The sequence below is a fragment of the Mesoplodon densirostris genome, chromosome 14 (genome assembly GCF_025265405.1).
Source record: "Mesoplodon densirostris isolate mMesDen1 chromosome 14, mMesDen1 primary haplotype, whole genome shotgun sequence".
In the NCBI taxonomy this organism is placed as follows: Eukaryota; Metazoa; Chordata; class Mammalia; order Artiodactyla; family Ziphiidae; genus Mesoplodon; species Mesoplodon densirostris.
In genome coordinates this window covers 7036160-7057724 of record NC_082674.1, presented here as the reverse complement: position 1 = coordinate 7057724, position 21565 = coordinate 7036160, and the positions used below count along the sequence as shown (strand labels likewise).

The following is a 21565-nucleotide window of genomic DNA, read 5'->3' as shown; positions in this document are numbered from 1 at the left end:
ATGTCCATTTAAAAGTATTTTATTTTTTTCCAGTCAAAGGACTAGCTAACAAGAAGAGTAGACTTATTAAACATGCTCTAATTATAGGACAATGAAAATAAGAACTGATTTAGGTTATACAATATATACAGTTGCGCTGCAACTAGACCGAAGTAATCAAGTGAATGAACTGAATATCATACATCTCAGACAGTATCCACGCTGTGGACCATGGTACCCGCCCACCCCTTCACAGATCACACAGTAACCATTAGTCTGTGGACAGATTTCTGAGTCGCCATCCCTAGAAGTCAGATCTGATGGAGAATGGCATGCCAAATGCCAGAATCCTGCAGCTAAGTTCATGACATGTAAACTTTAAATATAAATAGATATCTACAATGTTTTCCTTTCTCTCAGTTGCTTTTTTTTTTTTAATTTGCAAAGAGCAAATAACTAGGAAAGGATATTAGTAGGGAAGTTAATATAATTTCTCCTCTGGCAAGAGTAGTGTTAATTACTGCACAACAGCACCACCAGATTGTAGACTGGAAAAATATTTCCTAGATATTTATGTACCAGTGAACCTGATATATTAGTTTGGGACTGGTGTTCAAATGTTGATAGGAGTCAACTTTAATTCCTTATACAGCTGGCACCAAGTAGTCAAAAGGCTGATTATAAGACACAGATGCGGGAGCGTTGTATTAAAATATACATATGAAGTGCACTGTGCAAAACATCTGTTTACTTTCTTAAATCTATGAGAGAATTAACTAAATGAAGGGTTCAAAAACAGAAATTAACAATTAGTGAAAACAGATGTAGTGCTTTTTAAAAAGACTTTAATTACAGATCTAACACATTTTTCCCCAGAACTTTGAAAGGCAAATTGCCATACAACATCATAAAACATTCCAGTTTATTCTGTCTCCCTTTATAATAACAATGAAAAAACACAATGCAATTAAAAAAAAAAAAGCTCTATACTTACAAGAGTCTTGCATAATAAAGACAGGCTGCTTCAATCAAATGTACCATCGTAACAAATGCACTAACAGCATCGTCTCCTTGCTTTCCAAGCCTCTTCTTAAATTTACTCCTTCGCTTTGGGTAAAAATCTAAGTGGTCATCATATGCCTATTTATTCTCTAAGAGTGCCAAAATTTCCAATATACCTACCATGAATCTTACACAATTACTAAAGAGAGGTATGATAGTCAAGTTCATTAAACTAATGAATTTTGATTTTATCATATACAACCTAATCCCCCCACCCCCAGTAGCTTAAGAATGATACGATGGACTTCAATAGTAAAACCGGGATGTCTTAAGAGTCTTCTGTTACCTGGGACCTACAGGTTTCTGATATGCTCTTGATTACAAACAAATGGACAGATTAAATTTCAAGACAGTGTAACTACCATTCCTGTTGGTATATTATATAAATACAAGACACTAAACTGAGTGGACATTCTCTTGGGCTAGAAAGGGAAGGCAGTGGTACACTCGATAGGAAACAGCAGGTCTGTGGTAATATGGGGGGTCGGTCTGCACCACGGTGCTCTAGCTGTGTGACGAGGGAGGTCCAGGAAGGCAAATCCCAAACAACTAAAGCGTAGACACTCGTTTAAAGAACGGTTCTGCAGTCCATCATCCTTAGTTTTTAACCAGATTCAGGGAATGCAGTTAATATAATCTGGAGCTGAATTAACTGCTGTGACATACGCCATAATAAACCATCTATAGTCGGGTCAAGTAGGCTTGTTCACAACAGGTTACACACACATGCAGGATACACTGATAGTTGCAACCTCACACACCAGGGCTGGAAAGTACAACGCTTATGTATACATTTCCAGTAAACACTGGGTGGATTTCAAAGGAAATCTTTAACGGTATCTTTAAAGAAAAAAAAGTCTTTAAAGGTGAACTGAAGCATTTTATGCAGAAAGTGCGGGCTGGCTATGGACTCTGAAAGCAACAATTTCCTGGCTTCCTAAAAAGAATAATTGTGCTAAAGGTCACCAACCCCAGACGTGGGCCAAGAAAAACAGGACGAGTTTCTTTCCCACACTCAAAACATTTTTAGGTTCAACTAATGCTGTAGATTCAGAATCTTCATTATTTAGTTAAAATAACTTTTCAGTTCACCTTTTGGAAATTCAGTTTTTCCTAATAAAAGTATAGCAATGTTTCATGAAAAACACGAATTATAAAAACAATTCACTGATATATATAAATTGCCTTTGAGTTTTTAAAGCAGAACAGTGGCCTTAGAGAGAGTGGGCTACCGTACGATACAATTCATAAAACAGGTTATCTGGCAAGAGCTCTGGTACCAATAATGAGACGAGACGTAACGTTAAACAGAAGTGGTTTTGTTCAGTAGCAGTTTAGTCAGCAATAAAGTGCACAAATGACACGGGAAACGCTCCTTTGCGACTGGGATCGCCATCGATGTGGCCGATCTGAAATGAATAAAAGGTTATGTTGTTACACAAATTCCAAATGTTGGAAACTTTGAAGGGCATTACAGCATTTGGAGGAAAAAAAAAAAAGAGATGTGTTTGGAAGAATCTCTTCTGGGAAAGAATTACTTGGGTCCAACATCTAAACTGCTTTTCCTTTCGCTCCCGTCTCAAATAGTGCCGGCCTACTACCCGCAGGGACTCCTGTGCGCGCGGGGAGTCGGTGTCTGCACACACGCCCCACCGCGGTCCTGGTGGTCTCGGGGGGCAGGCAGCACAGGATCAGACCACCACCCCGACCTCCGTTTTTGTTTTTTTTTTTTTTAATGGATGAAGAAACTGAACGTCAAGTCTGTGCGCTGCCAAGTCACAGAAAGTGGCAAATGTGAGTTGGCCCTATTTAAATGTAGTCAAAGCATTTAAGACTTCAGTAAATCCATTTACTTTTCCTCTGGGAAAATTATATAAATTACACCTCAAGTCTGATCTCAACGATGTAAATTAAGTCGTTAAATAAACATCTAAAACGAAATCACCAAAATTTAAATTACTATTTTTGTGTGTGTGAGGGGGGATGCCCTGAGGTTATAGACAGCATTTACTTTGTTTATAGCTTTCTGATTTTGCCACCGTTTTTGAAACGAACAGGTGTTTTCCAGACGCCTAAGCCTGGTGTCAGGCTGGAGCCCCGTCCTTGCGGTGGGTTGTACGCAAGTGTGAAGCCCAGACCTGCCTCAGGTCTCAGGGCCGTGTGGGCAGCGGGCGGGCAGAGCCCTGGACGGGCACCAAGGGGCACCAGGAGCTGCCGCCCCCCCCCTGCCGCCCGCGGCGTCGACCGCGCCGCGTGGAGCAAGGCTGACAGGCGGGGGCTCTGGACCCACAGGCACCTGAACCCCTCGAGGGGAGAGGCCACGAGAAGACCCCTGAACCAGCCACGCCAGAGGTGGTGCCAGGCCCTGAGCTGGCTCACAAAGGCCCTGGAGAGAGGACACACAGCTCACCCAGGAGGGTGCCTGGCTGGGGACTCTGACCAACACCCCTAGCCCTCGAGAGCGCGGAGCTGTGTCTCCGTGAGTCCTGGCTCCGTCCTGATGGCAACCATGACCCACCTGATATCTGAGCTCAAGCCCCAGAGCTGGGCCGTTAGCGGCCCCCAGGCGGCCAACGCTGCCAGGCGTGCAGGAGCTGTCTGCGTGACCGCCCAGTTTACGACAGCCACCTCTCCCTGGGGGCCGCCGTGCCGTCGCTGCAACAGTGCTGTCACCGGCCTTTCTCAGGCGAGGTGGCCGTGGCTTAGCAGCATAACCACCTTGCCCAAGGTCACCCAGCCTGACCCTGGCCGGCGCTGGACACTCAGGGTCATCAGGGGAAGCGCCACGCTCATCCCATTCCAGCTCCCCCCCGGATGCCACAGCTGGTTTCAGGACGAGCCCGACACCCAGCGTCTCTGCCTCCGGGTCAGCTCTCCCTCTGCGCCCCGCTCCACCAAGCCTGCAACGCCGAGCAGAGGCACTACCGAGAAAGCCAAGGCCTCATCTCAAACCCTCAGGTGCGCTCCGCAAACTGCAGCCCACGTGGCCTGTCCGCCCTGACGAGGGAGGACCCCACTCACAAGTGGGTGCACGGAAGGGGCAGCTGAGGTGCGTCGGGCACAGCGGGCGCCACCTGGGAACAGACCCCCCAGGCCCCGACTCACCCACCACTCCTGGTCCTCCTCCCCGTCCACGACGATCACGTCCCCCTCGGAGAACGTCAGCTCGTCGGGATTGTCGGCCACGCAGTTGTACAGGGCTTTGACCCGCTTGGGCTTCAGCTTGGTCTGCGTCAAGAAGAGGGCTCACAGCTTAGTGTGTGGGGAAGCGTCTGCTCCAGGGCAGAGAACTGGGCCACCCTGCTTCCAACTGGTCCCGAGGGCCGCTCGCAGGCCTGGGAGCCCACGGGTGTCAAGATGGGCGGCTCAGTGCGCTCGGGGCAGGGGGACTTCCAGGAGGAGGCCAGCCGAGGGAAAAGAGCAGGGAGCGGGGCGGCCCGGTGCCTGGTGGGCACGTGGGGGCCTGTCCTGGAGCCGCGAAGGGCCCAGCCCACTGGCTGTGGGCTCTGGATTGCATCCTGCTCCGATCCGAAGGACCAGGTACCCAGGAAGAAGCCTCCCCCACCCCAACCAGGGGAAGAGGGAGAGTCTCCTCTGAGCCCTTGGATGATAACCCACCCGCTCCTGGCCAGGGCAAAGAGGCAGAAAGGAAGGGGCTCGTCCGCTTACCGCTTGTGACTTCCTGGGCATGGGCGCCGGGGGCTGCGTGACCACGGCGTTGGACAGAGGACCCAGAGTTTCTGTCCCAGAGAGATCCACTGCTTTAGGGCCAAAATGAACGGACTTCACAATATGCCCCTCAGTCAACACCATGAGATAGAAACGACATAAACGCCGTCTGTCACAGCCACAAGGCAACTTGCCTGAGATTTCCTAACTGTTGAGGGAAAGTCCCCTAAAGGCCAAAGAACCTTGTGACTTCCATGCAACCTCCCTAGAGTGTGCCGGTCTGCAGGTGTCACAGAGTGAGGCAGACGCCATAACCTCCTCCACTGACTCCCAGACCCCGCCAGGGCTCCCCCACACCCCCGTCCCCATCGGCAGAGGGGGACAAGAATGTGTGGCATGGGACAGAGCAGCCCAGGAGCAGGGGCGCCAGACGTTCTGCGAGGGCAGGGTGGCTGCCAGGGCAGGACAGTGGGCCTGACCCAGGGGTTCACCACAGCAGGAAACACCCTCCACTTTGCCCCCGAGACCCAGCAGAAAGTAACTCAGTTTCACATGGAATAATTACCAGGTCCTCTTGGCTGGCTTTTGTTGATCAGTGGGCTTGACTTGTCAGGCCTACAAAGAAGGGGAAAATAGATTCACTGGTACCCAAGGCCTGCAAAGCACGTTACCGCTCCACCTCAGTCCCTTTTCTAAAGGACCTGTGTCCAAGTTGAAAACGGTTGAGCTGATTTCATCAACTGCCATCCAACTACCTTTTTTTTTTCCTTGGAAAAAGGAAGAATGAGAGAGGTCCAGAGGGCAGTGCTAGATCGAAGGTTCCCGATTCCCAAACCAGGCTCCTCCTGCAGCTCTCCTGTCCCATGTGAGCCCATTGCCGATGCCCCGGGTCTGGGCTGGAAACTGGGCACCACTAACCAGCTCTAGCCGCGACGTGCCCCATCTCCTCCCCGCGCGGCCTGGGTCTCCTCCTGTGTCAGGTGGGGCAGTATCAACCCCAGAGTCCTGGCGGCTCTGCCAGGACCCGTCCGAGCACCGCTGGCCCGCGTTATCCATGCCTCTGGACTCTGTGACCCCTGCTGCCTGTTAACCGCCGTGACTGACATGGCTCAGCACCCCCTGCCCCATGCAGCCCGGGCCCGGCACGTCCCAGCACCACTGGGAGGGACACGCAGGTACGGGGCTCCCAGGGCTGGCAGACAGCAGTCTGTTGACTCAGGCTTGCCGGGTGGGCCTGGATAAATGCGTTTCCACCTGCAAAAGGCGTGACAGCAGTGCTGCCGACTCTCAAAGTGAGGACAAGTGACAAGAGTGTCTGTGATGGGCCGGGAGAGGAACCCTATTCCACTTCTCTGCACGGAGCCGGGCACACGACTGGGGCCTGACATGTGATGGGAGAGGCTGGGGGGCAGAAGAGGCGGATGGGGACAAGCAAGGGACAAATGGCTCTCCGCACACACACACGTGTGTGTGTGTCCCTAGTTCTGACCACTCAGAGGGCCTGCCTGAGTGCAGTGACACTCCAACAGCAAAGGAGACACTAAGCACCCAGATCTTGGCTTCTAAATATCATTTCCACTAAAAAGGAACCAGTTTCCACCATAAAGATCCAGACTGAGAGCCACGAACTGGAATCCTCTGTAGTAAAGGACGGTATTTAGGTATCATGTGTGTCTAAATAAACTTGGAGTCTGAGTTTTGGAAGGTAGCATCCACGTTCATTTCCTGATTTTGCTGGTTGTATTGTGTTTATGTAGGAGAATGTCCTTGTTTGTAGGAAATACATGCCCCGCACTACAGAGGGTCCATGTAGTCGAGATAATCCTGTGAGTGACCAACAAATAAGACCTAGAGGCCTCGTGTCTTGAGGACTTTAACTCCCCAAATCCCAGTGTCTGTACTGAACAGAAATCTAAATTCATCATGTGGATATAAGATGTACATCGGTATGAAATGTTTGCAGTTTAAACATTCTTGATTATTTTTTAGACTCCTGAAGCATAACCACTTAGTTATGTAACACCTGACCTTAGGGGTCACAGTAGTAGAGACATGGAAGATTTCAAACGTTCAGAGAAATCTCAGCAGGTGAAGTTACGGGGCTGGTGCCCCTGGGAAGCAAGGACGGCCGGGCCGGCCCGGCCCGAAGGGGACGCAGAGGAGTGGCCTTACCCGGGAGCAGGCCTCTTCTGGGGCAGGCGGCTGGGCAGCTGCGGCGGCAGCGGCGGCGGGGCTTTGCTGGGCGGGAGCCCGGGCTGCGTCGGCTTGCTCTGCTGGCTCAAGGCCTCCAGCACACTCGGTGTTTTTGCTACCGGAGGGGGCGGCGTGGGAGCCAGGGGGTCTGCGGAGAGAGGAAAGGACACAAACGCGGAGGGTCACACTTCAGGCGCCCCCCTCCCAGCCTTCTCACCCGAGGCTCTTGCGATAAGGGCTTCCTTTTTCCTTCCCCTACCTCATAAGGAAAAAACCTACTTTCATTGATGATTTTCAGAAAACAGTGCTGGCGGGGAGTCTTTCTGAGCCTCAAGTTGGGACTAAAATGCCTCTATGAGCCTGGGAGTATTTTCTCAGCTAGAACCTCCCGTGGGTTTCCGCCCTCCACGGGGACCAGCAGGAGGCCCGGCCTGGGTTGGCGCCGGTCCTGCCCCGGGGCGCCACCCATGCCGCTGGCCGGTCAGACTGAGGAAACGCTGCGAAGAACTAGCTGGAAAGGCTCCCGGTCCGCGAGGGGGCAGCGGGACGAGCTGTATCCTTCTCTACGTTTCACAGGTGAGGAGGCCGCTGCTTTCCCCAAGCGCGGGCAGGTGAGGCAGGGAGCCCGGTCTCGAGCCCACGCCTCCTCCCCGTTTCCCCGGCCAACAGCAGCCCTCCCCTCAACGTCCAGCGTTGGTGTCCCGCGGTCGCTGTGGGGGGCGGTGACCTGCCCCGGGCCTGGACGCCGATCCCCAAGGACCTGGCAGCCCCCCTCTCCCAGGACAGCGGGCGCTGGGAGCCGGCTGACCAGGGAGGGATCGGTTTAATCCTTCTTTTGTCATTCTTCTCTCCTTTTTCTGCTTTAAAAGGAAAGTCAAAAGGCAGACTCTAGCATGCAGATCTACAGCCCCCGGGACGCCAGACTGCGAGTGTGAAAGTGGGCTTCTGAGACCCGCTGGGTGGCCCCCAGGACCCGGCCCATGCCATCTGACTCGGGTGTGCCGGAGCTGGGTGCCCCCCGCCCCAGCGTCCCGAAGACCCCGTGCCCGCTCCGCCTCCAGTGCACGTATGACACCGACCACAGCCAGGGCTGGGCTTCTCCCCCCTTAACTCCGGGTAAGGAAACCGGGGGAACCAGGGTAAACCCTCAGCGCCCTCAAAGCACCCCTGACCCCGCGATGCCAGAGCCCCTCCCTCCTACAGCGTCCAGGCCTTGCCCCCGCCCCCCCACCACCCCGGTCCAGTCGACCCCCCACCAACCTCGAAGCTGGAAAAAAGCCCCTCCCCTCCCCCGGGTGCGGAGACTGGCACGGACATGTGACACTGAAGGGCAGGGCACAGACCAGATTATAATCCACAGGAACACTCCCCAGCGTCGAGAGCCACCCAATGGCCAAAGGCAGCCCCGGGGCCAATGTGTGAGAGACAGAAATGTTGCTGAAGTGCTCGGGAGACAGAGCAGGAGAGTGAAGGGCCCCCGTGGGGTGTGAGGCAGACGGGAGTCTGCTGCTGGGGGGCAGCGGCCGCAGGGCTGGGGCCACAAAAGAGCCCCAGGCCCCCAGGCAGCGCCGGGCAGCCGGCAGCGAGCGGCTGCCGAGAGACCCCCCAGCCATCCAGCTGCACAAAGCCCAAGAGCGAGAAAGGAAAAAGGAAAAAAACGTACTGGTAGATGTCACGCGGAGAGGGGGCAGCGGTGGATGGACAGCTGGCGGATCTGACGAAGATCGCTGCCGGCTTACACTGTCCACACTTACAGAGTTTGTCTTCCACAGGGCGTTAGCTGAGAAGGCTGGCTGAACTGCACACGCACGCACATGCACACACACGCACGTGCACACACAGGCATGCACACGCACGCACGCACACGCACGAGCACAGAACAAAAACAGAAACAGAACACTGCATTATTGATCCTCTCCCCTATAAAATGGTACACATGACCCTTCTAGAATAGCATTAAGGCCACAAACAGGACGTTGATTTTAAAAAAATTCTTGTTTCTGGTTTCTGGAAGACAGGTACCAATACACAGCGAACCAACGATGCTCCGGGGAAAACTCCCAGTTGGTCTTCTCAGTCTTACCAATTTTATTTCTCAAATTTAAACACTGCTTGAAGAGGGAAATGATGACCACAGTGACCCTCCTGAGCACTGCACTCGGGGACAGGACGTCTGCTTGTCTCTCTACCCATCTCAGTCCTCCCTGTGGGGTCACCACCTCACACAAGGGGGGCACCTGTCCTCAGACAGAGCACGTGGAGAGAAGGCTGCAAATCAGAGACATCTGGTGAAGGGCAAACTTATTTCTGGCTGAAAGTCAGCTCAGGTGACACACCAGGGAGATGGCACCGCCCTGGTCACACCCTTCCTCCGCCCACAAAGCTCGTCCTCACGGAGCGGCATCTGCTCAGGGCACAGGCATGGCCGTGTGTGAGGCTGGGCCTGGAGGTGAAAGCAGGCCACACCCTTACGGGGCCCACCCGGGGTCAGAGGGAGCCGTCACACGCCTGCCGTGGACAACGTCCTCCTGGATGCAGGGCCCGAGAACATCAATCCCGTCCTACTTGCTGCGTGGTGATTCCTCGTGGATCGAGTGTGGAACAGACGGAGAACAAAGGTACCCTTTGGGGGGCTGGCAGGGATGAAGGGCAATCTCCGTCGCCAAAGGAAGAGACGGAGCTAACGGTGGGAGTGGCCAAAAGAAATGGGGGAAAAAACCTCCAAACTTTCTCATCCTAAGATTTTAAGCAAGCAAGAAATAGAGGTGAACAGCTTTCTATTCCTCTTATATGACCCAACAGAGCAAACTAAAATCTTTCCTAACATGGCACACACAGTCAGTAAAAGGCACCAGTGGGATGGAGACAAACACAGGCACCGGGATCTGGGGTTGGGGGCAACGAGACACACCCACACGGCCCCTCCCCCCGGCCCGCCCGAGCCCCTCGCAGCTGGGGGACGTGACCTCCTTCCTTGCCGAGGGACCTCCTGGTCAGGCCTGGGTGCCGTGGAGGAACGGGCTCTGCGGGCGGTGAGCGGGCGGGTTTCAGGGGTCTGCCCCGTGCGGCGTGGGTCCGCTCCTAAGGCGTGTGGCTCGGTGACCCAGACAGGAGGCTCATCAGCCTTCTCTGCTTCCCTGAGCGCTGGGGGCAGAGCTGTGTGGGAGGGTCCGTAATACACTCAGGGCAGCTGGGGGGGCGGCGGTGGGCACAGCCACGCCACACCGTGAGCACAGACGCCACAGGAAGGCAGACGTGCGCACTCCTCCCTCCCGGGGCTCGCAGCGCCACTGTCACGCGCCTACACGCCCCTGCCGGAGGGCAGCTCCTGCACAAATGTAACTTGGGATTTACTTTCGGGACCACCATTGGCCTGCAGCAGCCGTGGGCCCAGACATCACGCCCCATGGAGGCTCCTGCCCCCGGTCCCCTGGGAAGCCCTCTGGAGGCCCCAGCCCAGAGCTGGCCTGGCTACTCGCGGGAGGGACCTGCCTTCAGGGAGTATCATGGCCAGTGGGCCTTCAGTGCTGGGCAAATCACTAAACCTCTGGGGGCTTAAGTTTCCATTTTTATAAAAACAAAAAACAGGGGCTTCCCTGGTGGCGCAGTGGTTGAGAGTCTGCCTGCCGATGCAGGGGACACGGGTTCGTGCCCCAGTCTGGGAGGATCTCACGTGCCGCGGAGTGGCTGGGCCGTGAGCCATGGCCGCTGGGCCTGTGCGTCCAGAGCCTGTGCTCCGCAACGGGAGAGGCCACAACAGGGAGAGGCCCGTGTATCACAAAAAACAAACAAACAAACAAACAAAACAAAAAACAGCATCTGTTGAGTCAAACTCGCTGTGCTGTGGCAGAGCGACTGAGGTTAGCACAGGAAGCTTTGGCACTTAAGGCGCTGGTAGGGCCCTCGGGGACTATTCCGTATTTTTACAGTTAGGCTGAGCACCGTTTCCCAAATTAGCATCTCTTTATCCTTCATTTCATGGGGATCACAGAGATGGGAAGTAACCGGATGCCACAAGCTGGCCGAGTACAGGTAGGAGACAGATACACAGGGACTGAATGAAGGCGAAGGGAGGGGCAGTGAGGGGCGGACCGCAGAGAGAAGAGGACCAGGAAGGAGGTCTGCAGGGAAGCACCCAGGCACCAGTAGCAGGGGCTGACCCCTCCGCCTCAGGCCCACCCCGGTGGCGTCCCTGCATCCCTTGAGTCACACGTGCCACACCCCTGCCCAGAACGAGAATTACGTCAAGACACTCTACCACCAACCCCAGAATGACGGAGTTCTTTTAGGAAGCAAACAACGTTAAGTACAAACCAAAGGACCCCACATGGAAAAACATGTCCTGAAGCTGGCCCACACGTTAGCTAGCCGGGGGGCAAAGCAACTACAGCTTCCCCAAAGCAAAACCCCAACGACAACGCTCGTGCATCCAGGGGCTACCAACTGCTCAGTACCTTTGGCAACGTTCCGCGGGGGCAGCGGGGGAGCACTGGCGGTGCTGGGGGCCGCGGGCTGCGTGGGCGGAGGGCTGCTGCTCAGGATGGCTCCGTACGTCTCGTTCTGCAAGATGCTGGGCACGAAGCTCCTCTGCTTGTCCTTGGCCAGGCTGGCGGCGTCTCTGGCCAGAGATGCGGCGTTGGACTGCAGCTGGCTGGAGCCCAGCTGGTAGAAGCTGACGGGCCGGTCTTCTCGCCGACTGGGACTGGGCTGCGGCGGGTAGTGGGCAGAGGTGTGTGAAATACAGACGCGCTGACCTCTTGGTCACAGCAACTGACGTACTGGGTACAGCCTCAGGTACACCAGTCTAATACCTGGGCACGGTGCATTTTTACTGTTACGCGACAGCCACAAAACCTAAAACTCACTCTTACCATGTCCCTTAACGGAAACACACCCACGAAAAAAAGCGATGATTTACAAAAACTTCAAAACAATTCTTCATTCTGTGAAGAATTTAAAATATAAGCTATTTCACCTTTATCATCCAGAGTTACCTCGGCCTAGCTCTGTATCTCACTGCGTGTCCCCTCCCCTCCATAAACACCCTTCTCTGACGGCAGAACAGTGCAGCTGCTCCAGGCACGCACAGCCACAGCGGATCCCCAACAGCCATATGGCTAATTCGGGGGAGATCGACGTCTTCTTCCCGTAGGAACTGGAACTCTTAAGAGTCCTCTAACTCAGGGGTCAGCAAATCACGGCCCATGGGGCCACAACCTGTTTTTATAAAGTTTTATTAGAAAGCAGCCATGCCCATCATTTGTATATTGTCTGTGGCTGCCGTCAAGCCACCCTGGCAGAGCTGAGGAGTTGCAACAAAGCCTAAAACATTTATTATCTGGCCCTTTACGAGTCTGCTGACCCCTGCTCCACCTGAAAGCCATGTGCATGGAACCACGGACTTCATTAGATGGATCTCGTATTTCAAAGTCAGCATCATTATAATAGCTGTGATCTTGAGCAAATTAACCTTCCAGATCCTATTTCTCATCTGATAAGTGGGTCTAACTTTATTTTTTTATTTTTATTTTTTGGTCTCGCCACGCGGCACGCGGGATCTCAGTTCCCCGACCATGGATTGAACCTGGGCCCTTGGCAATGAGGGTGCAGAGTCCTACCCACTGGACCGCCAGGGAATTCCCTAGCAGGTCTGACTTTAACCGCCGGCACAGTGCCTGGAGCTCAGCAGGTCTCAGTATCGGCAGTCACCCCTCCTCCCCTCACGGGACCGCCTGCCCAGCCAAGGCTCTGGCCAACCAACGGCTCACGCCCAGATCCAGTACGAGGACTCAGTGGCCAGTGGCTCTTCATGCACAGTTTAAATTCCAACAAAGCCCATGGCCGTGCGAACCACCACCCGCCGCTCTCTGCCGAAGGGGTGGGGACGAGTGTCAGCGCCGCTGACGGGCTTTCACTGGGTCCACGGCACCTGCCAAGTCACTGCACAACCCCAGGAATGTGACGTGTGCCTGACCAAGAGGCACTCGCTCCAGGGCAGGTGTTTCAAACCTTCTCCCCTTTTAAAGGCAAATCTAAGTGTGAAATAGCCAGCTCCCCTCACTTTGATACCGTTTTACAGATAACTTGGAAATTTCTTATTCCAAGAAACCATAAGTACAGATACTAACTGCTCCATAAACCGGGATAGTCCAATAGGTTTCGGAAATGCCATATATACATAATCAGACATCAGTACACATCAGGACATTAAAATCCTACAGTAAAAATTAAAACGTTACACCCGGCTTTCCCACTAATTTCACAGCAGCTAGGCGTATGGGCTTTGGAGTCAGTCTTCCTGGGTCTGACTCTGAGCCTCGTGTGAAGGTGGCAACCTTCCAGGGGTGCCCTCAAGTGCACAAGACAGACCATCATGAGGAGAGGCTGGACCAGGAGGCAAGAGCCCCAGGTTAGTCTCCAAATACTGGCTTCACTGTGGCCAAGACATCCCCTCTCTTGAGGCTTGAATGACCCCATCTAATAAAGGGATGAGTTGGACCCAATGATCTCTGAGGGTCAGTGATTTCAGTGAAGGTTTTAAAGATCAGCTAGGTGAACATGGCCACTGCTCCTGGGGGAACCTGGCTCTTTATCACATTATCCAGAGAGAGAGCTCCCTCTAAAATCCCCGAGAATCCAAGGCTCTCTGTATCCTTCCTTCATATCAGAAGGTGAGAAGCAGCCTCTGATTACACAATTCTCATTCGTTTACAGTCACGTCTATAGGAGCTGGGAGACAGGGGGCAGTTATGGGAAGGGTAAAACCACAAACCTACTGAGAGCCCTGGAAGCAAAAAGTAAACGGCATTTCCTTTTCTACAAACAGCTCTCTACCCTGATTACAGGCCAGGACCCACACCGCTCTGAAGGACACTGACCCTAACGCCCTTAGAGTTCCACAAGCCGGCACAGACCTGCAGCTTCTCATCCACATCGTCATCGCTCTCATCCAGGTCTTCATGGAGCAGTCGCCATTCGTACTCGACATGAACGTGAGAATTAAACCTTCCGGATAAGGCTTGGGTCAGCTGAGAACAACAAAGCACTGTCGGTGACGCTGCTCATATACTCGGCCCTGTCAAGCAGGTGTCCACCAAGACGGCCGAGAGGTAGCGGGGCAGGGAGCCTGCACCCCAGTATGAGGCTGGCTTATCCAATTCGCTGCGTCTCAGGTTAAGCCCCCACTCCCTAATCCACAGATAACCTCGAAGCTCAAACCCGACAACTCCCATTTAGTGTTTTGTAAGCTGCAGAGTTGCAGCACGCAGCCAAGGGGTGTTTGAGATCTGAAGGGCAACGGTCAGCCTGCAGGTACCCACGACTGCACATGGGAGCATCTCAATCTGAGGAGAAGGAACGTGTCCACTAACTGTTAACCCCACTTTTCCTGACCAGCACGAGAGAGTGAAGCCCTGTGGAAAATGACGTGAATGGCCAGCTTCTCAATTCTCTCCAGGAAGGTAGATAGCTGGTTCCATTCTAGGTGCACAGGAGAGAAGTTAATCCATTAGATAAATCGGTGTCTTAGCACATTAGGGTCTGACTTTTCTCCAAAGCCAGACAGTCGCCATGTGGTCCTGGGCGAGTTACTTAACCCTTCCGTACCTATCTCCTCATCTGTAAAATGGGGTAACAGTAGGTACCTATTAATTAATGCTTTACGGTAATTATCAAGATTAAATGAGTTACTGGACACGAAGTGCTTAGGATAATACCTGTTAGCAGCCCTACAGCTCTGCAGCGCCGACTGTTAATGGCGCCATGGACTGAGCACTTACTCTGTGCCCACTGCTCTGCAGAGTTCAGCAACGATTCCCACAAAAAAGCTGCGAACTGGTATGCCTGACCCCCCTTCACACACAAGGCAACGGCGAAGAGAGCTGGCATGACCTTCCCAAGTCGCAGCGGTGGAGCCCCCTGTAAACCCGGCCTGACTCAGAGGGGCCTTGGCTCCACTCACCCCAGACAAGCCAGGGCCGCCGTCAACATGCGCCACCAGCACATACTGACTCGTGTTCTGAGTGTCACCATAGGGGGGATGGTCACCTCCTCTCTAAGGGGCCCCAGGACACTTTCTCCGAGCCGTCCCCTCTAGGCCACTGGGATCTACTCAGGACGCTCCTGCAGGCTCCGAGAGAGCCCTCCCCAAGGAGCGGCGCCCCTGACCCCACCCTGTCCGTCCAGGGTGGCGGGACACTCACCAGCTCCTCACAGCGCTCGTGCCTGAGGCGCCTGGCAATGTCCAGCGGCGTCTCTCCTGACTCGTTAGCTAAGAGGCGGGGGAACGAACAGGCGTGTTACGGCAAAAGCAGGCAGAGGTCTGACACTGAGAGGCAATTAAAAAGAGACCCAGCAAAGCAGCACCAGACGGAACTGAGCACGACGAATGAAATCCAGCTAGTTTGCCCCAGTCGGTGCTCAACTGTGCTGAAGTCGTACAGAGCTGCAGCAGCGTGCAGTCGGTAAGGTTTTCTAAGACAAGGTTTGAGCTAATCTAATGAAGATAAAACCACTGAAGTAGCCAACTAATGGAAATAAATATCCAAGGTATAAGCTGTTGAATAAAGCAGTTCATGGTAATTCTCTAACCAAAAGCACTGCTAATCTAGTTCCAGGCATCTGACTGTAGAAGACTTTACACCTCCTTTTAAGCAGTCTGAAGATTTGGAATTGTGTATTTTCTTCTAAATGAGCCTCAGTCAATGAGATTTGATGATTAGTTAAAAAAGAAAAAAACCCAACTTGGCTCGCAAGCAGGCACGTGCCTTCTTTCTGCTCTTTGCTCTCTGCTTAACAGTTCTTCAAGAGCTCCACTCAGGACACCATCACAGCCGGACACCCTCGGGCTAGACTGTGCCTGGATGGCTACAGGTCAGGGTCCCACAGGGGAGGGAGGGATGAAGGCCAAGCAGACGTGGGTCCCTCGTGGAGGAGGCTTGGTGCCAGTGAACGGAGGGGCAGTGAACAGTGACTCTCACCAGTAAACATGCCCACCCAGAGCCAGTGAGGGGCTCAGCATGATCCCAGGTGGGGGTCAGGAACAGGAGGGCGAGATGCCCAAACCTGGTCCAGGTCACCTGGGTACCAGCGACAGCTGCAGGGCCATCCTCTGCCTCTCAGAAAATGCCTGCACATGACGGCAAGCCTACAAGACAGCAGAGGGAGACTGCTGATGAACACGAGACCACAGCAGGCTTGCAGGGCGGGACTGACTCCGCAGCTCTGCCCAGAGCCCCGTACCAGGAGCTGCGCGGGGCGGTGGGGGGAGGCTCACCGATGCCGATGGAGGCCTTGCCCCGCAGCAGCAGCTTGAGGCACTCGGCGCTGTCGGTCAGGCAGCAGTAATGCAGGGCCGTGCTGCCCTTGCCCGTCTGCTTGTCCAGGTTCCCACTGGCAAGGACGGGAACAGAGAGAACAGTGAGGCACAGGCCAGAGGACTGGGGCTGCCTGGGCAGGGACGCTCAGCTCCGCCAGGGTGGCCTGAAAGCAGCCATAGACAATATGCGAACGACGGGCATGGCTGCTTTCCTTCCCCGGGAGAGGCAGCCAGAACTCAGGTTCACGGAGGGCAGGGTTTCTCTCAATCCTCCTCCAGGGTCGGGGGCCCACAGCACCAGCCCTGCCTGTGGGCAGGAGGAGGCCTTGGCTTAAGGCCACCGGGGAATAAACAACAATGGCAGAGCCCTCCAGAAAGCGAGCAAGGCACCTGTGCGCACCTGAGCAGGGGCACGGGCAGGTGAACCTGGCGTCCCTCCCGCTTCACTGGCAGTGCCCGTCTGGGCCTTAGGAAGCCTGCGTGACTTGCCCAGTGTGCCCCACACAGAAGGACGGGGTGAGCTTTTCTCATCTTACTAACAACACTCTTGCCAGAAAGGGGAAAAGCCGCTCTTCCAAAGTTCGGAGTCCCCAGGCTCCTCTGAGCTGCCCTGAAAACAGGCTGCGGGGGAACCGTGAGGAGACCACAAAGATTTTTCCAACACAAAACAAACCCAGGAGATCCCAGGACAAGCCACTCGACCCACTGGTGGAGGTGGCCCTGGGCCTGTTCAGAGCTGGACAGACATGTGGGAACAGGAGCGTATCCACTGGGAGGTGATGCCCGCAGCTCCCATCGGGAGGAAACCAGCCACACTCACTCCGTCCTCCCGCCCGCCCTTTCTGTTTTAAAGCAGCTACGTTTTCAGTGTGAAAAAGGAGCCTCGCTTCTGATCTCCCCTCCACTCCTGCTGTCCTCCTCCCATTCTGGAAGAAAAGAAACCAGGATTCCCCTCCTCCTGCCCCTGAGGATCTGCACTGGGGGGGATGGCACCGCTCAGCTGCTCACGGAGCTGGGCCCTGCCACGCTCCTGGCACCGGGACAGCATTCGGGCTCCATCAGAGGATAGGGCGGTCCGAGCAGCTTCCCCCAGGCATCCAGAGAACTCGCGGCTCCTGGGGAAGGAGCTGCCTCCCAAGCTCCTCTACCTCTGGCCATTTCTTCTTCTGAAGACAGCCGGGAACGGCAGAAAATACAAAATGCAAAGTCTCTCCTTGCTTCTGCACTTTGGAATCTTCTGTTCCATCTGAAGCCAATTCCTGTGGCTTTTAACCAGCACCGTCCCCTCCAGCACCCACCCACCCAAGCCAGGATCAGGCAGTCAGGATGCTCCTTGACGGGGCTTCCCCACTGGCCTGCAGCTGCCAGGCGGTCCCCGCACCAAGCGAGGCACAACGTACCAAATGGGACTAGTGGGGCCGGGGAAGCCGTCCGTGCATGTCCTCTCTCAGGTCAACTTCTAATGAGAAATAACAGCTTTTCCAACCACGCAGAACGCCCACCACCCCGAGCTGCGGTTTACAACATCAGCTCGGCCAGTGGCTGGAGGAGGAGCTCTGCTTCCTGCTTCCCTCTCGCTCTGCTCAGGGTGCCCCGCCTGGACCTCGTGGGACCCACACCTCACGGCACAAGCAAAGGGGTGGTCGTGGGGGCCACAGACGGAGGCTGCTTTCCTGGGGCTCGGAATTCAGCAGGCCTATCGACGGGGCGTCTCCCTGAGTCCCAGACACTAGAGGCGGGACCTCGCAGACCCCGGGAGGGGGCTTCATTAGGATTGCGTCCGAACACCCCACACCTGGCAGCACTGTCCCTGCCCCAGGATTGCTATTCAGACCCAGGGAAATTCCAGCATCTTGGCCGCACAACTAAAGCAACGGGGCGACCCCTGGCTCCATTCTCAGCAACACCAAGGAACGAAATCAAACACCTTCCCTGATTTTAGAACACCTACCTGTTCTGAACTAGAAAGTCTACAATGTGAAGAGAAGTCCGGTCCACGGATCTGACGGCCAGGTGGAGGGCAGTTTCATCCGGCTCCTGAAGACCAAGCAGAAACATTCCAGAATTCCAAGGGGAGCATTCAATTCTGTGTCCCACTTGAGAAAAATTGTGTATTTCTCTTCCAAAAGCCTCTAAATCTTTCCTTTGAAAAACGTTACCTCTAAGACACCAAAGGCCCCTTTAATCTCCATGGCAAACTCTGCCCCTGGGAACCTGAAATTTAGAGACTGGTCCTATTCCTCCTTACTCCACGGGAAATAATGAGGAATTCAGGGGTTTCATGGCAAAGTCCTCTCGATCTTTCTGCCCTCATCCCTGCATGTCAACATGAGGTGCTGCCTGTAAGAGGGGTCTCCGTTCAGGCTCCAGGAAGGTTCCCCGGGCTCTTATACCTGCTCCCTGGGTAAATATAAATGTATGTCTTAAATGCCGGGTTAAGTTTTTATATTCTATACTTACAGATAACACCATCAGTGCTAATACCCGGACTGCCTTCAGTGCTACTAAATGGCACGTGGCTACCCCTGCCTCTTCTGAAGGAAGTTCTGGCCGGTGGGAGAGAAGAATCACGAATAAAGGCTGTTTCAGGTAGGTGAGTGGGAGGGAGCTGGAGGCCAAGGGAAGATCCAGGTAGCGGGGAACGTGGGGCAGAGGGAGACAATGGGCCACCCGCTCCTCCTCGGCTGCAGCACAGCTCTGAGCTGAGCACACGCAGCCCAGGGCAGCCTGGCTGCAGTTCCCTATCTCACTCTCGAACACTGAACGTTATGGTTCCATACAACGTGCTCAGCTGCTAAGGGTGACCCAGTCCCGTGCGCCTTCATTCTGAGGGTAAGGAGGGTCCAGGGGGCTGTGAGTGTGCGTCCACGAGGGTAAGGAGGGTCCAGGGGGCTGTGAGGGTGCATCCACGAGGGTAAGGAGGGTCCAGGGGGGCTGTGAGTGTGCGTCCACGAGGGTAAGGAGGGTCCAGGGGGCTGTGAGTGTGCGTCCACGAGGGTAAGGAGGGTCCAGGGGGCTGTGAGTGTGCGTCCACGAGGGTAAGGAGAGTCCACGGGGCTGTGAGTGTGCGTCCACGAGGGTAAGGAGGGTCCAGGGGGCTGAGTGTGCATCCAAGAGCACACCCACGGAAGAGAATTAGGACACACCGGCCATAACACTGGTGGTTCCTGCAGACAGATCCCGATGGTGAGACCCCACCCTCTTGGCTCAGTTCCCCCAGGGAGGAGGGCAAGGGGAGCAGGCTGGACAGCGGTGCACCAGGCCTGGTCCAGGCCCTCCTTCCCGGTGTGGCCTCGGGAGGTGCAGCCGAGGCTTGGCTGAGGTGCTAATGCGGCTCTCGGAAGACAGAAGGAGGCGCTTAGGCCCAGGGATGGACCTTCCTTCTAGAGGGGCCATTACAGTTCTGGTTTAAGAATCAACCACTAATTTCCTCCCCCAGGACTCACTGCCTCTTCTTTCAGAGTCACACGACTTTGTCAGCATTTCTGATGACAGTGCCTTGCCACTCCCCGCCCTCTCACCCTTTCTTTTCTGTTTTTACAGGTCTTTTCTTACATGTCCATTGGCCAGTGGGATTTTTTCTGTAAGATCCACACCATCAGCGTATGCTTGGAGTAATCCAAAAATATCTCTTGCTTTGACAGCCTCACAAAGGCTGTGAAGTTTTGCCGCATTATCCGCGTGTCTTTTCCTTGCGTACTTCCTCTCTATGTACTTGGCAGTAATGTAGTCCTTTCTTGCATTCCTGAAGTCAAACATAATTGCCTCGTGAATGATTAAGGGCCTCTATTCAAACAGATCCCAACATCCATTCATCTATAACTACTTTAAAAAAAAGTCCCGTCCCACCCTCCTTGTGATAAGCAGCATTGGCAGAAAGACACGAAGCGGGAAGCACGTGCCGTGTGGCTCCCCCACGGCACCTGCGTTCACTCAGCCTCCAGGCACTTTCAAGAGGCCGGAAACCCTCCAGCTGCCAAGACAAGTGGCATCAAGGCCCAGGTCTAAGGGTTAAGCGGCCAGGTCGCGGGGCTGGCAGCCCTCATGGGAAGCCTGTCTTCCTGTTTGCGGGCTCCGTGCCTGGCATGCAGGCTCACCGCACACCTGACGAACCAAATGAACTGTCCATCTCCGTGGTCTGTTTCCCGGCCTTCACGCGGCCCTGTGTGTGCAGACCCCGCCTCTCAAAGGAGCTCGGAGGGGCAGCGACTCCAGGGCAGCCAAAGAAGCCCGGGCTCAGATCCTGCCCCACCACAGACTGACGTGCGACCCTGGGCACGTACGTGGCCTCGAGTCTTCTTATCTGTGCAAATGCACGCGGCCTGTGAGAATGGAATGAGCTGACACGCTTGCTGCGCTCACGGCAGGTCCTTAGGGCCTTGGAAAAGCACCGATGAACTTGAAAGACAGAGAGCAAGAAAAACAGCAGCTCCCGGTCCAGAGGACTCAGCATTTTGCTCCAAGGACTTTAACGAACAGCAGCAGCAGCAATAATAAAAATGTAGACACGAGTTTTGAGGGACAGTAAACACTAATTACTTCAAGTGACAATCAAGTCAGAAGTGCCAAGAAACGACCCAGTGTCCATCAGCTGAGAAACAGGTAAACACAGTGTGGTGTCCATACCATGGAACACGATTCAGCCACAAAAGGAAGGAAGCACCGACACAGCCCACGATGTGGATGAACCTGAAAACGTTCAGTTACATGAAAGAAGCCAAACACTGAAGACCACACCCCGTGGGATCCCATTTCCTGAAATGCCCACAACAGGCCAATCTGCAAACAGGTAAGCAGTTGCCCAGGGCTGGGAGAGTGAGGGCACAGAGTCGGGGACGGCTAACTGGTATGGGGGTTCATTCTGGGGTGATAAAAATGTTCGAAAATTGCTTGTGGTGATGGATGCACAGCTGTGAATATACTGAAAGCCAGTACATTGTACATTAAATGGGTGAATTGTATGGTATGTGAGTTACATTTCAACAAAGCTCTTAAGAAAAAAAGAATGTCAGGGAGAACCAAATTCCAAATACAAAGACCTAACTTTAGCCAACAAAGCTACCAGGGATATAGGAAGAATGACACGAGAGGACTGAGCCCCCTGCTTCTTTTGTGCCCTCTTTCTGGAAAGTGCGAGGTACACTGAAATGTCACGAGGTCAGGCAGGGGAGGCTGAACTAGAAGAAAGGGCCTGGGTTCCTCCCCCCACCCCAGGCTGGTGGTCAGCTCTGAGAGCGCACAGTCACTCGGGCCTGGCTCTCAGTCACACGGCCGGATCTCAGCCCGGCTCCACTCACCCCCCCTCAGCCACCAGTGACTTTGGGCTGGCTACTCAACCTCTGTATC

At 54.3% G+C, this 21565-nt stretch overlaps 1 protein-coding gene across 3 annotated transcripts in view; it reads right to left on the bottom strand.

The window, feature by feature from the left end:
* Positions 1-3: 3 nt before the first annotated feature.
* ASAP2 (ArfGAP with SH3 domain, ankyrin repeat and PH domain 2) overlaps positions 4-21565 on the bottom strand; it is a 156977-nt gene continuing 135415 nt past the window's right edge. For 2 of the 3 annotated variants that reach the window (XM_060117389.1, XM_060117391.1), the window contains exons 17-27: positions 19775-19964; positions 18171-18256; positions 16178-16293; positions 15105-15172; positions 13818-13931; positions 11358-11610; positions 6883-7051; positions 5276-5325; positions 4711-4802; positions 4147-4269; positions 4-2450 (exon numbers count right to left, since the gene is read on the bottom strand). In XM_060117389.1, the coding sequence (XP_059973372.1) occupies positions 2376-2450; positions 4147-4269; positions 4711-4802; positions 5276-5325; positions 6883-7051; positions 11358-11610; positions 13818-13931; positions 15105-15172; positions 16178-16293; positions 18171-18256; positions 19775-19964 (1336 nt within the window). In that variant the 3' untranslated portion in view covers positions 4-2375. The remainder of the gene's footprint in view (positions 2451-4146; positions 4270-4710; positions 4803-5275; positions 5326-6882; positions 7052-11357; positions 11611-13817; positions 13932-15104; positions 15173-16177; positions 16294-18170; positions 18257-19774; positions 19965-21565) is intronic. The other variant, XM_060117390.1, reaches the window with a different exon arrangement.